The sequence below is a fragment of the Phaethon aethereus genome, assembly GCF_964289735.1.
Source record: "Phaethon aethereus genome assembly, chromosome: 7".
Taxonomy (NCBI): domain Eukaryota; kingdom Metazoa; phylum Chordata; class Aves; order Phaethontiformes; family Phaethontidae; genus Phaethon; species Phaethon aethereus.
In genome coordinates, this window is record NC_138583.1 from 10,260,253 (window position 1) to 10,282,605 (window position 22,353).

General features: G+C 38.5%; 1 protein-coding gene across 1 annotated transcript in view; it reads right to left on the bottom strand.

Moving 5' to 3' along the window:
* GRID1 (glutamate ionotropic receptor delta type subunit 1) overlaps positions 1–22,353 on the bottom strand; it is a gene marked incomplete at its 5' end in the record, with an annotated part of 552,836 nt that overhangs the window by 32,718 nt on the left and 497,765 nt on the right. The window contains 3 exons of the mRNA XM_082002351.1: positions 17,595–17,733; positions 19,132–19,456; positions 21,451–21,648. Coding sequence (XP_081858477.1) covers positions 17,595–17,733; positions 19,132–19,456; positions 21,451–21,648 — 662 coding nt within the window. The remainder of the gene's footprint in view (positions 1–17,594; positions 17,734–19,131; positions 19,457–21,450; positions 21,649–22,353) is intronic.

The window sequence follows — 22,353 nt, forward strand, 5'->3', positions numbered from 1 at the left end:
TCTTAGCTGGTATAAAAATGTCTCTTTACTGTATTTCTGCACTAAAAGTGGAGGCGATGCTCAGCACCTCCATGGCCAGAGAGGTGATCAGAAGATCTGGGCATGGCAGGTATGGTCACATACATAAAAGACACCGAACAGAGATTAGTATCTCCTGGCTTTTAGAAGATGAATTAAGATAATCACAAGTGCAGTTTTTTATTATTTTTTTGTTATTTTAATTCCCTCAGATCTGCCATTGCTAGACAAAATCATTCCCTTCCACATTTCAGATACTGGCTGTATCTTACAATTGTGTCATTCCCTAAAGACAACTGCTCTCATCGTTCTTAGACTTTTTTTTTTTCAACCAGCCATTAGCTGGACCCACCTTCTTGAGCCACTCAAATTCTTGGCTCCCTTTTCTACGGCAAACATTTCATACATTAATTTCATACAAAATTTACATTAGTATGTAAAATTTGCAACAAAAATGTGTAGCATAACAAGATGCCCCATTGACCTTACCACCTCAATTATGGGGTCTCACAACCCATTAAAGACTGTAAGTGTGATTAAAGATAAAGCTAGTAAAGCAGAAAAAGCCAATGTTCCTCACTCACAGTCACAGGAGCCAAACTTCAGTTTGTAGATAAAAACATTCACTGTGTGATTGCTGTAATAGGCAAGTACATGTAAACCAATTGATTTAAGTAAATGTATCTGTGGTCAATGTAAACAAATCCGGTGTCTTTTAAATTACCAGCTAAAGTATTTAATGCCTGTAGTTGTGCCTGCTAGACAAATGCAACAATTGATACATAATTTCCAGTGGAGTTGCAATTACTTCATGTAGAGTCAACTGAAAACTGGACTTTCTGCTTGTTTTATTTTTTAGAAACATATTGGCATAAACCACATGCTGCAGAATAAACACTCAGGCAATAGCTCTACTAGCATTTATAATTAGACCTCTAGAAATAATTGCCAAACTAACAATACTGGAGATGTTTTCTTACTAGGAAAAGACTCATGTAGCTGTAGATATCTAGCCTAAAAATGTGCTGCGCATATAGGTTTATTTTACTCTGTAACTGCTATAAACCCAAGACTTTTTGGATGAATAACACAAACAAATCTTGTCTAAGTGACAGACTAAACCTGTCACTACGTGCTTTGAAGTAACTAATGACCAATTAACTCCACTGGAGTCATCAGGCTCATCATATATGATCAAAGTATTAAAAAAAAAAAAAAAGAAGAAACAGGCTCCCGTAATTTCTAAGTGTAAAAAAATGGTATTTTCTTTCTTTTTGTAGCTTTATTTTTTTTTTTATTTAAAGAAGGTTTTTAAACAAAGGCATAAGGCAAAAAAACACTTGCTTATTGAGTTTTTCCTCATGATTACCATTCATTTTTTTAAAAGCTTGTGGCAGGCTGCATGTCTGGACTCCTGTGTGTAAAGTCTATGACTGTAAACAAGCCCATCAGCTGGCACTACAGCACAGGCCTTTTGCATCCCAGTAATAACCACAGCATTTTATCTTGACTTTAGCCTTAGAGAAACTGTAATGGGAAAATCCTGGCAGCTCCTTGATTTAGAGGTAGTTTCTCATTAGCATTCACAACTGCTCATGTTCTGACATTGTAAAATGGGATTTTTCCAGTCAGCTATTACTTACGGGAAAATAATATTTGAGAAGTTTCTGAATCCACACTATTGTTTCAAAATTATGCAAGATTTTTCATGCTTAGTTCCTGTTTGTTCATCTGCACATATACAATAGGAATAATAAAGCTTAACCTTAATAACCTTAGCCATAGAAGTAGTGAGCAGCTCTCTACCCTCGTTCTTCCACACTGTGAGTAGAGCAGCCTCTCCCTTCACAGCGCTGCGTATGTTTTGTCAAACACCACAATATAAATAATTTCTCTCAACTAAAGTTAATTAATTTTCTTAATATTAATCCCTAAATCATATACAGACAGTAAAATAAATTTACTGCTTTTTCTGTATTTGGCAGAAAAAGCTATGTTCTTCTTTTACCTAAGGAAGCCGGTACCCTGAGATTTTTGCTCAATGCAGCATAATGTTTTAGGTGATGGCTGCCATCAAGATAGAGCATCCTAGAGATGATGAGCCTTTTTAAGCTGCTCTACCTACATGAAGCCTTAGAAATGCACACATAAAATGTATGGCACAAGTCCTAAATTTCTATTTTTAAATACCTTGAAGCTACTTTATTTTCTTTTAAACTTTTTTTTCCAAAAGCTAAGAATTCATGACATCTACAGAATTAAATATAAATACAGCTTCTAACTATAACTGTTTTCTCAACAGGATATACGGGAGGGAAATACATGCTTTACACACTGGGAAAAAGTAACCCCACTAAACTTCTAAGTAAAAATAAAAGTAGCTGAATTGATTTGACAATCTTATACCACCAGTATAATCCCAAGAAATACCTATGAGCTGAAACCTAGAACATAAAATCCTAGCTGAAAAGAGATTTATTCGATAAAGTTCTCACCAGTGGAAAGCAATGACTTGAAAGAGAATTCTGCCTACTGTGAACTGCAGAAAATTTTGAGACATAAAATTGCTCACAACTACACCCTCCATGGATGTATTTGCCAAGACAATGAGCACAAATGAGAAAATGGTGTTTATTGTTGGTGACCATATTAGTCCACTCACTGGCAGACGCACTTGGAAGCCAGGCAAGCTTTGCAGGATCAACTTCTTTGTATGTCTCCAGTGAGGGAATGGTCTGCAAAGCTGTGTCAAGGTTGTGGGTAGTAGTGTAGTGGCACAGATACTTTCTAGTATCTAAAAAAAATAATCTTCTGTTATGGATATAAATTGCCACAGGGCGATGATAGTCTCACTGACTCAGAATTAGGCGAAAAGTTTCACTGTCTTACTGAATCCACGTTACAAAAGCACAAGTCCACTTAAAAATGGAAGAAAGAATAGCAGTTAGTCCCCATAAACATTAGTGCAGCCAATACTTAATAAGCCTTCAAACTATACTGAAAGAGTGATATGTTAGCTGAACAATGAGATAACATTAGAACTTGCGAGCCTAAAAAGTAAGTACCAATTAAAAAAAAAAAAGTATTGTGACATATTTCTATAAATTTCCAACATTTGTTCCAGGTCCATATAGGAATATTACTAGCATGCGTTAAAACTAGATGCAGGATACAGAAACTAAAAAATGGGTCACTTCAAAGATTATTTTTAGTGAGGCCAATAAAATTGTTCAAAGTATTGTTAGAATGGTGGTAGCCACAGAGAATACTAAAATGAAAGCAAGTTTATCTCCACACCTAATAACCTTAGACTTCAGAAAAATTAGGTCCATGGTTTTAATTTGGGCATCTCTTTGACTTTTTTGGAAATATTGAATAATCAAGCTGAGCTCTTAAATCAATTACCAAATTGCCAACTTCTCTATAGTGACACGGTCAAATTCTGCATTGCTCCATTTCAATTTAAACATTCTTTGTTCTGCCTCGGCGCACTGATGTGCAGAGCAACGGGTTTCTTCAGCAAATACACTAAGCAAAATCTTTGCTTTACCAATAAAGGTAGGCCAGTAGAAATTGCCAGTAGTACTTGCATGCTTAGTATAGACTTTGTAGGATCAAGTCCTTCATCAGCAAATACATCATTCTATAGTTCATATAAAACTCATTTCAACAACTGTCCATGAAAAATACCATCCGCTTTACTCTAAACAAAAGCCTTAACAGAAAAAGCCTCATGGGAGTTTCTACAAGGGAAGCCATAAGGAGTGACAGATTAAACTACACTGAATCAATGGAGTTGCAGCCCTTCACACAAGGACTAAACACTTCCACATCACGGAAGGAAACAAACGGTGCACGGCTGTGTATGTGCTGGTCATCATCAGTGGAGCAGGAACAGCTACTACACATGATTTCAAAGAAGCAGAGACTTTCCTCCAGTGGAAAAAACAATCAACTGGCATGTGTCACAGGACATGTTGACGTGTCAACTACACACTTTTACTATAGTTAAAACGAACAGTGATTGAACTCCTCAGCAGGAGGAGGCACGGCAGCAGCTGCTTCTCATAGCAGCTCTTTTCATGAAGATAATAGTCATTGCTGCCAGTGTGGCGGCATCTATGAGCCCTTGTCTGGACTGGGACTCACTGCTTTGTATTAGGCGCAACCGAAAACAAAATATACATCCAGTTATGGGTTTACTCAGGGAAGGAAGCTAAAGCCAGCTTTACTTCTGCCACAGGAGGAGGGGGTTTGCTACATGCTCTGTCACACAGGTGATGGCAACAGTTATGCCACCCTTCCAGCACAGGATCAGGACCCTCTCTCTCTTGCTGTCCCAAAGAAATTTTGGTTTTAGGGTACCTAGCATACCTAACAGATAGACCAGTACTGCTGAGATCAGTGAAACTATTCACGCATGCAAAAGCACACGCTCAGGGGTTTCCAGGACGGGAAACAAAACTATAAACAGTAAGAAAAAGGCAAAACAAAATTGCCAAATAATATGTACACAAATTACTAGGAGCACAGAACTTGTACAGCCTCTACGATGATTTTATTTCTTTAAAACAACTTCCACCAGCCTCAGTTCCTGCATGCAAAGGGAAAGACAAGAAAACTAAACTAAATTGTCTTCTAAAGTCCCAATACGGCATCGCTTTCACTGCAAACAATGTCTTCACTGGGACTCTGTTCCTGCAGAGCTATTGCATGATTAAATTTTAAAGGAAGGGAACAAACCACATGTATACCACCTGAAATGTAAAGACAGTCTGGTTATTAATAAATGATACACTGTCATGTTTATGATTTCAGTAGTAATTATTTAGTAGCTACACACATTGTATTGGCAAAACATTTGGAGGCTTTGTGTACTTTTTCTAAGAGTCTGAGATGCAGCAGGAATATGCTCTACTACCATGACTTGAAATCTCACTTTTGCTTTACCGATCTCAGAACAATCTGCAGCAATTTTGCTAAAGTCAAAGAAGCGTGTGGAATGTAGGACAAAAATCCATACAACTAGGCTGTGTCCCACTGCTCATAGAACTTTGTAATACCTTCCAGCGGTTTATTTAGGAATCATGCCTATTTTCAAATAAAGACAAAATAGTTTTTCTAGCTGTGAGACTCAACTTTGGATCCAAAAATCAAACTGGATTCTCATCATCATCAGTAAAACAGGTTCTTCTGTAAACAAAATTAGACCTCTGGTTATTCCTATCCATTGCTGTTTCTAAACAATGCCCTCAGGACCACTTCAGCAACTCCAGTCATCTGCAGTGATCTGCACGAGCGTGACCTGATTTGTCACTGGATCGTAGAAGTTCATTTTGCCTAGAGCTGACACTGGCTCTGCTCCAGCACCACACTTAAAGAAATCTGTTAAAGAGCTAGAAATAAGGTAAACATCTCCTGATTGCCATTCCAGTGTTTCTAACTATACTTCCAACCCTCCTCTTCTCTGAACATTCTCCAGGCAATAAGAGCAAAAGTCACTTAGCCTGATGATTCCTCCATTAACTAGGAGGCTTTTTTGGTTGCTTCTTTGTAATAAATCTTTTCTTTTTGTGTGTCCTGTATTTTCTGCATTGTCATCATATGGGAAAGAAACCACGATGGTCCTTACAGTAGAAGTTATGATTACTTTGCTTGAAAATATTTTTAAAAACAAACAATAGCATAACAAGTAACTCCATTAATAGTGGTAGCAATGGAAGCTAGTTCCCAAGGATTTGCATCTCAAAGCCGGAACCACTGGCACCCAGTAGTCTGTGATCTCTGGATGAAGTTTCTCTCATGGCTGGGCATTTATGATTGCGTATGAACTTATCTGATGTCTAACTGAGGGTGTGAATTCAGAAGGCAGTCTTTCCTTTATATTTACAAGGGGCATTTACAGGACCCCTCTTCACGACCCCATTTTTCCGTATTTCTAACAAATTAATAACCTTGAGATATTACCCAGTTTGGCCACCATGTTTGCAATTTAACAATGGAAACAAGTAGACTGAAAAGAGACATTCAGAGTAATCACATTAGATTTTTTTTTTAAGATGCAGGCCCAGGATTTCAAAAGCTGGAGCTTTAATTTGTATGCTCAGCTCCACATTTAAATTACTACATGACTGGGCAGATTTTCAGAATGGATCAAGAAAAGTTTTGGCACAACAGCACACCTCTAAGATGTTTCCATGATCCAGTTCAACACCTGGAAAGGGATTCAGAGCAGCTATGACCAGTTACTGGACACCCTGCAAATCCAGAATAATCAGTCCTGCTGAAAAATCTGGGTTAGCCTGGGTCCTTTACCCACATTCCATATTACGTTCAACAGCAAGGAGGAAATTAAAATGCAAAGAAGGAAAGGTGAAAACATCTCAAGAGCTTCTAACATGTTTGGGGGAAAGAAATACATCATTTGGACTACCTTTGAATATTTTCTTGCTTTACTTCTAAACCCCACTTTGCCATTGTGACCCTTCTCTGAGTACCCTGAAGGGTTAACATGTTAATTAAAGCAAGGTATTCTACTCCTTAAGTTATTAATTAAAATAAAAACTGCAGCTGGTGTTTAGGAGCAACTCAGTCCTAACAGCAGGTTTTAGTCACTTCACCTAAATCAAACATATCATAAAGTTGGCATGAAAATCATATAGTCTGAATCAAACACATCTGGTGACTGACACACACTTTTACCTATAATGAAAATAACAAACTACCTCTATTACTTATGCAGATACAATTTAAATTGTTTGCTATACTGATGTCTTCTACCACTCACATTCAGAAGCTAAAAATCCTAATGAAGATTAATGATTAAGATCGAGAGGGAAGAAATCGCTTTCTTCCCTCTCAACTGGTGTTATTACATACTGATATCACCACTGTTCTGGTTTGCACTCAGATGACAAAGAGTAGCTTTTTAATTAAAAAGAGTGCGGAATGGATAAACTTGGCACCTTGGTGCTGGCTTCTAAAGTCCTTACTCAGGGCGAGTGGTATACATTATACCATGACTGTTAGGATATCATTATACTGTGAGTAGTTCCATTAAAGTCCATGAAATCCCAGTGTGGGATAAGGTCCTACTCAACTCTTTATTAATTTTTGATTTTTCAGGAGCTGTCACACGCTGCGAGGACGAGGATCTGTGGAAAGTTCTGGGCTGCTGCTTGCACCAGTGTCAACAGTCTCATAGCCAGGGTGGAGGGGCTGGATGAATTCACATGGCGCAGATCTGTCAAAGGTACAAAGTGATGCTGGAAAACAGCTTCACACCTTTCCCTTACCACAGGGAGTAAAGCAGAAGCTATCGATGCTGACAGAAAGAAGAGAAAAAAACAGAAGGACTCTGAAGAGGCATCTTGATTGCTACAGTATGTGCTGGATACTCCTGGGAAATCAAAACATAGGGCTCTTCATTAATACTGAAAGCACATACAGCATTAATCAGTTATTATTGATGTCTAAAATGCATGCATTATATATGCATATTTTAAAGTCTGGAGGCCCACTTGCCTGTTTCTCAGAGGACCCAGATTGCACGCACTTGGTAAATGGTGCACTTGCCACCTCATCCTGACGTACAACGAGGTAAACAAAAAAAAAGACCTTACCCTTTTGCCTCTTCTCACCCTGAACACAAGCCTCACCTGAATACTGAACCTCATACTAGAAACACTGACAGTACCGCATCAAAACCAACTAGCTGTTCCTTATATTGAGATTAATTAGTTTATTGGGTAGCCTAATTACATACCTTGAAATATGAGCTTGGAAATTGCATTACTGCCATATGAAAGAACCATAGTAGTTAACATCCACCCCATTCTGACTGATGGTTTTCTATTCTTTTTTAGATAGATATGACTATTCATAAATCAATTAAATTAAATCAGTGGTTTATTCTCCTAGGCTGGTTTTAATGGTTTAGAAGGCAAACAACTTCAGTGCATGTGATTACATTTCTTTTAATGGAACTTTGGCAGCTGTATCAAAATAGATTTTCTAAGGCAACACCATTCTCTCCCTCATCTCCAGATGAGTCTGGAAATGCTCCTATATTATATGGGGGCATGCGTGCAGAAGAGAGAACATTGCTCACTAAGGCAGATGAGACCAGGAAGTGGAAAGAAAATATGCAATCCTTCCCTTAGCAACACAGTATTATTTCCAGAAAAGTTTTCTTTCCCTCTAGAAAATCTTTTGCAACACAGGAACTAAGAGCTAATAGGAAAGCACTCATGGCAATGAACAGTAGCATCTTAGTTTCCAGGAAAACTAAGAACCCCCTGCTCCAGTGTGTTTTGCTGTGTTTTTTGGTTTTTTTTAAATTTTTTTACATCATCGGGAACAGTTTCTAAATCTCTTTATGAGGATATTCAATTTTTAAAGCCTTTTCTTTAAATGTCAAGTTTAGAGTTTTTCACCTCATAGCAAGATGGTCTATAAACATTTTAGAATGTATTGTAACAACTTTTATTTCAGAAGACGAAATACCATCCTATATTTCATTTAAGGTGTAAGAAGGAATGATCTTCTATCATGGAGACATTTATAAGGGGAATGACTATTTTAGGTTTGAATGAAAATGTCAAAGAGAAAAGTAAGCAGATTAAAAGTGTTTGCAAGATGATGGAGCTCACTGTCCTGAGGGGGGGGAAAGGGGCAGGAAGCAAGAGTAACAGCATAAAAACAATGGATTTCAAGACTAGACCTCAATGGACTTCAGGAACTGGAGGATAAAGTCTCTTGGGAAGTTGATTTAAAGGATAAAGGACTACAGAAGGGCTGGCAATTCCTGAAAGAGACTGTATCAAAGACACAGATGTAAACTATTTTAATGTGGAGAACTATAAGAAGAAATTAGAAGAAGCTGTTATAATGTCAGCAAGAGCTCTTTCAGGACCTAGGAAACCAAAAGCATTTTTTTTCCCCTAAGTGATTATATAAGACTAGTGCAACCATTTGACTAAATATGCATATATTATGCATATAAAATATTACAAATGCATGGGAATCGTACAAATACACGGGAGAAAAAAAATCAGAGAATCAAAACCAAATCCTCCTCACATCAGCAATGAATCTAGCTTATATGATTTAAGATGTTACTGCACAAAGCTGTTTGCATGATCCCTTGACTGAAGTTCCTTTGTCCACAGCAGAGCTGGCAAAAAGACACGTGCCTGTACCCCGGCTACCCCATACAAAGTTTGATCTCTTAATGTATGGCTGAATTCATCAGCACAACATGAAACAGATGATAGTGCACTGAGCCCACCACAACTGAAACTCTCAACCTTGCAACCTACAGCACAGGTCTTTAGTCTCTGAGAATGGCCACTGAACTTTGCTCCAAGCAATCAGCTTTTGAATTAACTGTACGAACTGAGCTTTTAGGCTATAGGAGGTACAATAATTTCTTAATTTTTATTGCAGGCTATTAATTCAAACCTCGCACTGTGAAAGACAGATCATCTAAGTGGAGAACATGACTGGCCATAGCATGGTGACAACGGTCAGTGTTAATCAACCAACCAACCGCTACTCCGGGAGGATGGCTGGGCAAGCATTCTTCCTCTGCTCCTGCTGGAACTTCCCTTCTTTCCCGTCTCCTCCCTTTATCCAAAATAATCTAAAGAAATAAACAATTCAGTGCATGTTCCTTACAGTCACAGTCATCCTGCTGACATTGAATATATGGCAACGAACAGAAGGCGAAGAAATTACTTTGCTGCCAGAAGGGTGGGGAATTCTGGTGCTGAACAGCCATGGCATGAGGATGACAGAACCGCTGCTCACATGGAGATACTGGTGAGGAATTGTGCAAGATGAGGAGACTTTTTAAACACAAGCAGATTAAGTGTTTTCCAAAACGTGCAACAGATTAACAAAGTTGGAAGCTCATGTATGTCTTGTCTGAGCTGACAGCAAGTAAGCAAAGAGGTACAGCCTTCCCTTCCTACAAGTAGGTACACCTACTTTCAATTTCATCTTATTGTTTCACAGGAAGTAACCGATTGTGATGAAATGCTTACTAATTATTGGTAGTTTTGCAAATGCAATTTACTTGCTTGTTCTGGCTGCAGGGTTGCTTTCAGAGAGACCTTCTGACTCTGGATGATTTGGAAATCTATGCAGAAATATGTACTATATTACCCCATAATGGAACAAGCTGCATGGCTTGTATAGTAGGGCTTACTGTTACTATCATGACTCTGACCAGCGTGGATGAATAGTATAAAATACAAGCAATTTTACAGGTTTGTAACATTTTTCCCCAGGCAGCTGTTTCACTAGCAAGTTTCATGAAGAAATTTGTATTTTTTCAGGTTCTACCTGGCTTGCCACTTTGAGGGTCTTTGTTTAAATACTGTTCTGACAAAGAAACATACCATAGGGGCATGTAACAGTATCTGTCTGTCCAAAAGAACAGCAAACATGGCCAGCAGGCAAACACATGCAATAGTATATTAACATGCAAAAAGCAGTTAGGTAATTTTGCATTGTAGGTCACATAAATATCTGATATAGTGAAAAAAAGAAATTAGTGCTTTTGCAGGATTGAAACTCAAATACTCGAGCACACTGGCCCAGCTGCTTTAACGGTTGTTCAGCACCCACAATCCATTTCCAAAACAGAATTCACCATGAAGTTTTTATTCTTATTCCTTTGTTTTTGTCCTTAAAAAATGGTGGGCTGAGGCAGTCGTTACAGTTAGGAGATGTCTGAAGCTTTAAGGCCATCTCTGTTTGAATTGCTGTAGTAATCGTTATTTTCCCTTTTTAATATGCTGTTATATTAAATTTCATTATCAGTTCATGTGAGACATCAAATCACCTTCTTTAGAGAAAAACAATAGAAATATAAATATCCTATCGGGCAAAAATCTTCTGTTACTGTGTTTTGTATTGTTTATCCCTTAGGAGTCAAATAGAAAATTAAACCCAACAAAATAAGTCACAGGTACTATCCTTGTAACAAAAAGAAACCACATACTACAACAAAGAAGGTTGAAGTCGGGGGCCAATGAGATTTAATGTATGCAGAAAGCATACAGCTACTCTATGGACAGCCAGTGAATAACCTGTATTAACATGAGAAAATCTGACTTAAAAGGTGAATCAGTCTGAGCTGAGAAGTGACTGCATATCAGTCTCAGATTTGAACCAATCTGTGTACATTTTTGTGGGCTGTCATGAGGGTTGCTGCTCGTGCTGTATTTTCGCCCTTCTAAAGCACAAGTAAAAAATAATAAAAAATCATTTTATTACCTGCACAGATGGTAGACTTTGCTAACGTCATATCCAAATCATTTTCTTCTCCAAACTGTATATGCATCTAAATGTTAATGCTGCAACCCACTTAAATTACAGAACTTCCCAGTAACAAGAACAAATGAAGATATACTATAATACCGGTGTAGAAGTAGAGTTGAAGAGGGTGTGGAATCACAAATCTCTTGGTTTTCCATTGTTCTCCAATATACAGCACATTTTTATAACGGCAATTGGAGCGATGGAATGCAAGCTTGATTTTCAGCTATGCATTCTCATTTTTCCCAGAAAAATGTCCTTGGGAAATATTTGCACTTATATCCTTGCCTGCTTGCGCTGTTACAGGAGTAATTAGGATCCATTTTAAACCATGGTTGAACAGCATATGCCAACATTCAGGAAGCTTTTTAAAAGGCTCCAGACTTCGTATAGCCCTGGGTTTCTGAGAAGCACCCACTGGGCAACACCATCAAGGAAAGTGAGATGAAAATATAGACAATGGGCATTCTAGCACTGGCAACCCCCGAGTGTCTTGTCCTGAACAGTGCCTGAAGGCAAACGGCTGGCAAGCTCTGCCCTTGAGCACCGCTGCCCTGCTGCACAGCTTGCAGAGCATTTGCCATGACATTTCTTCCATGTGGTCTAAACAAGGAATGTTCTAGAAAAAAAAATAGTTTTGAGTTTTTGTCTTTGCTCATTCATTTGCATCTTTCTTACACTCTTTTTTAGCCTTTGTTTTTATGGATGAAATTAAGCTAGTTATTTAATGATTGAAGCTTTTGCTCACAGGCTTTAAATAGTAATCATGGTAATTATTTTTTATCATGCTAATTCATACATGCCTCCTGCCAACGTGCCTGAGGTGCTGCCTAGGCACTGCAAAACATAGTACAAATTGAACATATCAAAATTAAACATAACAAAAGAAAATCCAATGAAATATTTAGAAAGCCACATATATTAACAACAGAAAGGCTGCTTTCAAACACAAGGAATTTCAAGGCAAAAATCACTGCCAATACAGAGGGATTCCTGTGAGGTTCTTGCTACCAACCTTATCAAATCCACTTAACTACAGCAGATGAAACTTTTGTTCATTTCCCTCTAGCTGGTGTCTTCAAAATACTTTCCTCATTTTCTTTTAAAATATTTTGAGATTGTTTCTGGTTTGTATGCAACCCAGAAAATCTATCTTTTTTGATACCTGTGGAGCAATTATAATATGGTCATTTCTGGTCATCATCTTTAAAGCAGCTGAACTGACAATGTGCCATATAAGATACGAAAAAATTGTTACTCTGTTGTACAGAAAGGGAACTGAGACAGAGAAGAGGCTAAGCTTGCCAAGATGAAACAAAGCTTGTGGTAGAAAAAGAATTTGCACCCGAGTCTTCCAAGTGCCAGACTATCACCCCAACTAAGCTGCAGTACATCTTCAGCTGTCACCAAAACACATGAAATTTGGAGATTAAAGTGCAAATAAGAAAATCCCAAATCATGACACAGCAGCTGTGAACTTGAAAGCAGAATGCATTTCTATGCAGTCTATGAATGCATATATACAGATGCCTTTCAAAACATCCATAGCATGTGCAAATGTTAAGGATCAATTTGATAAAATCTTAAATTCAAACTCTCTTACAATTGCAAATAGCCTACTTTTTTAAGCCCTATTACTCTGCATGATTCTTAACCTCCTGTCAGAGAAGCTCTCCTAAACCTGAGCTTCAGAATATCTGTGCAGCTACTGAACTGCATGTAGTCTGCTTGTTAACAAGAAATTAAGCTGGAAGTTAAGTCACTGCTAATTAAACTCATAATTACAAATGGAAGGTCAGACAGCAGATCCAAGGGCTGTTTGAAAATGTAATAAAACAAAAGAAAGAACAAACTGCCATGTAATAATTCAGCCCTTACTTGGCAGACTGACCCATTATTCTCAGGTGCTTACAGTTCTGAAGGCGAATACTAGAATAATAAATGCAAAATCATTTGGGTTTACACAACTTTGTCAAGGATTAGCACAGGCTCTAAACATTACCTAGATTTCTATTAAACATAAAAATTAAGAATTGCTCATCTACAAAGTTAGAACATGTTTCACAGCCTCCTAGCCTGAGCTCCAAAGTGGTTGCCACCAGCACATTCACAAAAAAATGCCTTCTCTTTTGGAACCAAGTAACATCTCACTCCTCTGTCCACATGCGGTTGGGAAATCTGCTTGATGGTTCACTGTCCTGCCTGTGAATCTCCACGAACGCAGAAATCCTATGGTAACCACTACATTGCCTTTGTTCTCTTGTTGTGAGGTTGGGGCAGAGAGAAGATGAGAAGAGCAGAAGAAGTAATTTGGACAGAGGGCTCAGAAAAGCAGTATTAAAAGCGCAAAGAGGTTCAGAAATACCAACCACTAGCAACTGCAAAATGGAGGACAGCTGGGGAAGGTTCATGCTGCGTTCTGCTGTCCTCCATCCCCCAAAGGGCCAGAGGTTTTGATGTGGGTCTCGAACTCCAGATTCTGACCCTGCCCACCGCCCTCTTAACAGCAGGACGAGTGACACGAGGACCACGGCAGCACACACAGCCGTGCCGGACCAGAAAGCCAGTGCTTGTCCCCATTATCACACTTGTGATGAAGCCCTTGAGGGTTTGGGAAAATCCAAGAAGTTTTTTGTTCTTTCCAAGACAGGCACATTTGTTACATGGCATCTGGACAGCTGGACAGCACAGTACTTGAGAATCCATTTGGGATTTAGTCTCTGTCAGGAAATGCAGAAAGCATACCAGAGCTGCTTTCTGCCATGCCTCCTACTCTGGGTATGTCACCTCCCTGGGAGCCCCAGGCAGTCCCTGAAACTCATGGCAGGGTGGAAAAGCCTTGTGAGATTTATCAATACCCCATTAAAAAAAATTATTCCCTCATCAGCAGGCTTTCATCTGACATGTTAATTCTAAAAATCTGCCTTCCAACAGTTCAACTTTGTTTCAGCTAATGTCTCACCAAGCCCATTCTAACAAATATCATCTATGATTTCTATGACACACTTGTTTTTCAGTGAAGTTGTTGAGGTAAGTATCACTGGGTTGATTGACACCTAGTTATTCAATCAAACACACTCCTATTCTGCTAGTCACAGACCACACATGCCAAATTTGATGCTGACAGAACTTTTATTAGGCATTTTGGAGGGGGCTTAGGAAGAAAATCAGTCTTCTAATGAAAATCATAACTGTGTCACAGCTACTGCAACACCATAATACTATTTTCTCTCCTGCTGGCAATTTAGCAGCAGCAGTACTGAACACTAGAGGACCTTCCTATGGAGGGAGAGATAACAGCACACATTTACTGAGAGGATGGGGGGGTGGTTTCTTAACAAGGGAAGTATACACAGATGGATTTGGTAGTTCTCAGCTGGTGAGCAAATTTTCAGCTATAACTCATTGTCCCTCTTTAGGTGGGAAAAATGGATTTCAAGTAAGTATTCCTTTCTGGGTCCATGAAAGATATGAGTTAAGTGGCAAATTTAGAAAGGCAAAAATAGTCACCCTGCATCATACAATGCTGAAGCTAAGTAGTGCTGGGAGCTGAGACACCAGGCCACAATGCGTTCATGTAAGGCAGTAATTTACTTTCTCGGGAAAAAATATTTGTTCTAAATCTGACACAACATTTTATAAGACGTTTCTCCTAAAGAGCAGGGACATGAAAATATCTTTGTCATAGCTTAGAAATGGGTGAAGGCTCAACAGAGCTTCCAGAGAACCTATTTCTTTACCCCATCCCCTCTTCTAAGGCACTAGCAGTTTTCAATGAGAGGGTTTAGTCCAGATCTCTCTCTCTGTCTCTCAGGGAGATTCTGCAAACTTTGTAAAACAGCCATAGGCAAGCCAAGACAAGCGAGTCCCTTAACTGGCTCAGTTATGCCAATCAGTGATGAAATCAAAGGGTTTTCTGACAGCTACCATTTCAGATTATTTGGGGAATGATTTGGATGCCTAAGCCGAAGCGTCCGGGACCACTTTTAGACACCCCAGGCAATATGAATAATCCACATTGTGGCTGACAACACCTAAACAGAGACCCCTGCCCTTATAGCCAAGTAGCTGGAGCACAGGCAGTGAACCTTATGGCAACTTAAATTACTTTAGACATTTCTGGTTTGGCACCTGAATTACTCTGCTGGTATTTGCAGATCACAGTAGAGTGCTTTCTTCCTTCTGTATCCTCGCCTTGTACACGGGCATGTGATATAGGGAACCTGAAAAGTGGCAGCTACTGTTAGGTGTAGAAAGACATTTAATTATAATTCTTCAGCTGCCATCTCTAACAATAGAAGAGCATTTGGGCTCTAAAGTCCTGAAACAACCCCAAGCAACTCTTTTACCCCAAAATCCTCTCCCCCTGCCTCAAGATTCTTAGCAATGCCCTTTTCCTTTTACTAAGAAGGGGAATCAAAACCCCTTGTAAATGTTGTAATAGCTCAGCCTCAAAACCCTCCTCTAATAAATTCATAGTTCTGCTCTTAAACCTATGTATCTTTTTGCAGATTCCTCACTGCATTTCACCCCAACTTTTGTTCTCCTCTGAACTTTGCTGAGTTTTGGGAGATGCTCAGTAGACCAAACAGACAATTTCTTGTACCATGAAGGAACTAGAACTTTCAGAAATTTATGAGAAGATAATTATTCAAGCTTTGTGGAAAAATATTTATGTCTTGGGTTTCAAGAGCAATTTATTCATTGAGCTTAACCTTATTCTCCTTAGAACTAGGCCTCACAGATACTCTACAGTAGTTTTATTCTGTTTCTCATGTTATTTCCAGAAATTACTTGCAGTTCCGACTTCTATTACTGTTAAAACACACTTGTTTTGGCCAAACTATCAGAAAATTAATTAAAAAAAAAACACTTTTGGGCTGGTTTATTGTTGTTGTTGTTATTGTTATTAATATTATTATTATTACACTATATCCATACAAACCATTACATTAACTACAAGTACACAATGACAATTTAAAAACTGGAAATACTGTTAAACTCATGTTTATGAGAAATGTACCTATTTATGTCCTTCTCTGCAGATATCACAGAGAAGGCAAAAGCAGCTTTTTTAAGTGCCAGCCTCAGCTAAGTGCCAATGCTTCTGTTTCACAAGCCGAGCAAAAAGATTACAGTCCCAGTTTTCCGAGTGCAACCCCAAGTGAGACCAATAGAGTAACTGTGTCGCTCTCTAGCACCCAAAATCCTTGGCTCAGGATTTTCTAGAAGGAGAGCCTGTGTTGCACTGCCTGTCCTCTGGCCACCTCTCCACTCCATCACCATCAGACCAAACATGAGATACCAGGCTCTAATCCTGTCGACACTGACTGTGGAAGTTCAATGGCCCTCCCAGTACTCCATGACAGTATGAAGTTGGAAATTTTGTCCATGTTTTGAGAGAAAAAATGAAAACATTCTTTAGCCTTTAAATTTTCTGAAGAAAAACAAATGACACACACACACACAAATTGCCACCAAACAACCAGCAGCTCTCTGGAGCTGCTCAGAGGTCTGGTGTATTGAAAATATTCTCATTGGGTATGGATTAGTAGGCAAACGGCAAGGGAAAGAAGTCAAAGCTGTAAGATAAATTGGGTTTGTTACAGAAGCTGTAATTTATCATCACAGTATTGCTAACACAACTGTAGAGAATTATATATAAATTTAATAAAACAACTGCTATATTACATCTGTTACCCTGGAGTCAGATTCAGTTATCTTTTCCTCTTTGAGAAGAAGCTGTTTTCTGCAAACAATGCCACTGAATCTGGCCATTTATATTTTGGCCATTTATATTTTAAAATACCACCTATATTACCTTACATGCAAATAATAGCATTAAAAACAGTGTATATCAAAATATTGAGAACATAAAATTACACATTGCAAGTGAGAAGTGAAATGTTATATAGTTCCCTAGAGGTGACAGTTCCCTCTGATGTTCAACAAAGAAGTAAAGACAGCCGAAGCAGTTTGCTTAACTAGAAAATACATCTAAACATGAAAGATATCCTCTGGAAAAATACACAATTAAAGTGCCATTGTCCCCTCCATGCATCTGTCAAACCTTGTGCTTGGGGATTGTATAGGAGTGAAGGAGAAGGAGGGTTGAGAAGAAAAAAGCAGCTACTGCAAATAAGCAGTGTATTTTATTAGTTATCTCCTGCTTGCAAGAATGAGTGCTCAAATGGATAATACCTTTCTGTGAAATCCAGGTTTCAGGCTTCATGTTAAGAAGGGGCTCTTACCTTATAGGATTATCCATTCTTGATACTGTGAGAAATGCTGCTAAGTTCGCTGTGTAGGAAGAGCACACGATAAGGGTGAAGAGCCACCAGCTTCCCATTACAATGCGCATAGCCACAGAATTGACAGTAGATTCGCCCCCTACAAACGAACAGGGAAAATGAGGGTCTCTCAGCAGCTTCCATTTATGATCACCCTCTGTGTGCCCTGTTACGTTAAACTTTGCTGGAGCTACTCCTCTGCATTTGTTTCCCCTCCAGAGTGCCCTTTCACTGTGACAAAAGCGCTGCTTTCATTAAAATTGATAATTTAACAAACATTTTTTACAGTCAATCTCTTGCCCTGGATACTGTTCTAGAAAGCCATCTTTCAAAATATTTCCTTTGGGAATTATGGAGGATCAAATCTACAGAACACAAAAAATTTTCTAAATAAAGAAAGTTTAATGGTGAAGCATGACTAATATGCAGGAATTAAATCATTAGTGTTCAGAATATAGCAGTATTCTGCTTTCAGTGACCATTTTAGATTAGGGAAAAAAACACAAAACTGTCCAATGGTTTGTGTGCTATCTGTGCTGTATTTAAATCTGCAAAGACTGAACCATTAGTGTCGTTACTTGTTACTCTTTACAACATTTCAAACAACGTGAAGATTTCTTTCTAGCAGGCTTCAAGAACAGTTACGCTTGAACGTTGTTGGACACCAAACCTTACCATAGAGCTGGTGCTATTCACTTCAGTTTATGTTTGTGGTGATTATATCTCACTGTACTTAAACCCATTAGGGATGTCACCTTAATGAGGTAAGGGACCAAGTTTCATAGCAATAGTAAGGATTTTCCAGCTGAAGCTTTATAAGCTGGCAATCACAAATAAAAAACATAGAAAAAACTTAACAACATACCCACATGTTAGCATTCAACAAAATCTGCCTTCCAACAATAGTCCTAGCTATAGATGGGGGACAAAAACTGCGTGAGCAGATTTTGCAAACAATTATTTACAAAAGTAACTTTGTTAATGGTAGCGATCCTACCAAATTCAATAGGGTTAGTCCTATGCCTAGAGATTCCTGAGTGTAAAGTTAGTTACACGACTGCAAATAATTTTCCTATTCAGTTCAAAGAACCAAAAGATAAGCTTTCTCACATTAGTTCAAAAACATATACATTTCAAAAATTAAATTTAAACAATTAGTAAAAGGTGCCAGTTTCAGAGTTGGAGAAGTGTTGTAATTCCACACCAAGCAGCTCTGTAGTTTATTTATCATGTGATAATTTTGCCAAAGTGGAAAAGCCTGCATGGAGTGTTTTTTCTGGACTTACTGAGAGACAGAAAAGCAGAACATAACCACCCAAACTTACCTACCTCTTCCCACTCTTCGTCATCTGGGCTAATAAAATGTATTACCTCCCCATATGAGCCTTCTCTTTCATCTTTAGACCGTTCTAGCCAAGACTAACATGTTCTGATCTGCTTTACTCAAGGCAGAACATTTCTGAACACCTGTCAGTGATGTTTATAAAAGAGTAAGTACCTTGCTGAACAAAGGCGCCATACACGACCCAGATGGCACTGTGGAGGGTGGAGGAAGCAGAAGGGCTCGGCTGGGAAGCGTTCTGTGCCCTGACTGTCTGGATGCGGTTCAAGACAAATATCAAGACACCAACTATAGGGATGGCTGCAGCAATGCAAGCCCACACCGCAAAGTCAAAAGGAGCAAAGAGAGAGAAGATGTTGATTTTTTCTTCAGGCTTTTTGATTAAGATCCCCACGGAATAGTCCATGTACCGCTTGCTGAAGTCCACAACGCTCTCCCGTTCTGGTGTTATAGTGATGGCTGAGATGGCTAGGTCTGCTCTCTGTGAGACAAATGCAACAGATCAGATCTCTTCCTTTCACCATGAATTCTGCCAGAGTGAGCCTTAAGGAGAAGCTTTTTAAGAACCAAGTGACTCCATGCATTTCTTTTTATAATTTAACATGTTTAGACAAATTAAAATAGATTTTCTAAAAATAAAACCAGAATCAGTTTCACCATTTGAACACTAATTAATTGCACTGGTCTAAAGCAAAACAGTGAAACATAACCTGTCAAAGTATTCTAGAACAAAAAGCATCACCCTGATTCTTCTCTGGAATGAGTGCAATTTATTTAACCCTTATGCTTCACTTGTTTTCCAAAGGATGCCTAAAACCCCAAACCATATTAACCTGGTGCACTGCAAGCAATAAGAAAGAAATGCCATTTATTTAGCTTGTGTTATTTGATAGCAAGGTGTTAAGAGCTAGTTTGTTCTTCTCCCTGCAGATGGCCAACTGCCCATATTCATGAACGGATTTCATATGATAACTGGGGGAAGGATTTTGTTGGGTTTTTTACCGTGAATAAAGCTACTGCAAAAACCAGTAACTGGAAGAATACACCAAAGGCAACTTAACTCCTGAAACTGCTTTGAGCTCAACACTTAAAGCCAGCAGGTTTTACATGTAGAGGGTCCTTAAAGAGTATGCAAACTCAATGACAGGAGTCATAAGATTACCAAATATTTTTAAGAGCTACAATTAGATTTGGAGTATTTTTCCATCTTAATAAAAACAGTTATCTTCAAAAATATAATGTACTTTTTGTTTTCTATCTCTACATTTTGTTGGGAAAGTAAGGCAAATGTTAGGTGAGGGAGGTCTGCTTTGAAAACCTTTGGAGTCAGTGGAAAAGCTAGTTGCAGAAATACCATTAAAAAAATACCATAATACATACTTTGTTACTTCAACGAAAGCAATTTCAAAAGAAATTTAACAGGATTTCTTACCACATTTTCAAGTCACTGAAATTCAAACAGCTTATGTCAATGCAAAATACGTAAAAAAATCCTTTATATTTCCTAGCACAAACCAAGAATATCCCATCATCATACGCACGTTTGCTATTTCTTTAACGCCTTCTGTTTCTCCCTAAACATCTACTTGCCATATACTGAGCCGCCTACTTACTAGGTAATGAGAAAGCTTTCACTTTCAGTAATAACTCCACTGCAGAAGAGTAACCTTTTCTACAAAGGGCAGCAACATGGAATATTAATTCCTTTTATTCTCCTTCTTGATTAACATTTGTCCCATGTCAGATAGTGAGAACATGAACAAAATACACGCTAATTTCATTTTCCTGGAGATTCTAAGCTACAGACTTTCCTCATTTACTTCAGTGGAGTTCAATTGATTTACTCCTGATTTTCAAGAACGTAATTAAAGAAATTTGGTCCTCTCTGTTTTAAATTAATTAAAAATCTTGAGATCAATTTAAATTCTGGTCCTTCAAAACACTTCTTTAGGGTATATTACTAGGGTCATCTTTCCTGTTTTGGAGTCAAACAGTTGATCATTATCAAACACATTGCCACAAAGTGACCCGAATAAAGTCATACCTACAAACAAGTAGCAAAGACATCATGACAAAAATTAAAAAATAGCAATTAATATTTTAAGAAAACTACATTATTTTTCCTGTATTTTATACAGTCATTCATTCACACACATACATGTTCTCTCTTCTTATTCTTTCAACTATGTAAACACACATTGATATAATTTATGTTGAGAACAGTTGGCAGTAAATAGAACAACAGACTCTAGTTCCTATCCTGTGTACGAGACCTTAAATTGCACAGTTTACACCACACTCAAACTTCCCATAGCTCAGAATTCTTCTGCACTGGTGCTTTCATCCTAATTCATCGTCTTGTAATGGGGAATGGAGGAAGGGGAGAATTTAAACCCCACCTTTGCAAAGCTTAGCACCCTACTCCAAAACGTCTTTTTTTTTTTTTTTTTTAAATGCAGCTGCTTCTCTGTGTACCTTGTTAATGAGTTCTCCTATCATGCCATTCCAGGAGCTGTTTTGAAGCTGCTGTCCATATTTGCCATCAGGAGCTTGATATATCTCATACTTGAAACCCAGATTCTTGGCAAGCGCATCCAGGACATCAATGGAAAATCCTTTATAACGTTTTGGTTGCCCAAGTATGTTCTCTGCCACCATCACAAAAGGTTCTTCCTGAGAACAAAACAATATCTTAACTGATACTTGAAACAAGTTTTTTAGTTTGCTTCTCTTGGCAAAAGGATGTTTCCTGAGTTAATTCTGGACAACTTGGCACATATTTTGAGACACACATAACCTTCTGAGGCAAAAACTGTAGGCCAGGAGAGATACTATGAGGCATCCCAACCAGACACCAGTGCTTCAGCAGCCATGTCCCATCTGTGGCCTTGGCTTTTCCACAGTTTGTGAAACAAGGCAGACCCTCCACAGGACAATTGAACCCCCTCTAGCAGCTTCCTGGTGTCCACAGGATGGATTGCGCTCTGAAGTACCAGTGTCTTCTCACTGACTATAAAGAGGGCACAGATACCTACCTTAGATATTAAGTTAAGCTTGTGAGTCCTAGATAAGAACATTACTATTGTCCATCTATCTCAGAACATATCAGATTTAGAAAGCCTTCTTTTACAGACAATTATTAACCTTTTATCCAGGAGACATACTGAAACAAGACCTAGAAATGCTGCATTTTGTGAATATTTAAAATTTTGAAAAGTTAAAGAATAACCTTCATGGTTCCTGGAGTATTTTATATTTAAAGTATGTTTCAGGATCAAGGAAATGCAGCATTTTGTGGTATGTTTTCTGCCAGGCATGGGCTCTTCTGTGTGTGAACACCGGGGCTGCCGGCAGCACAGCCATCGCAGCTGGCTGCCT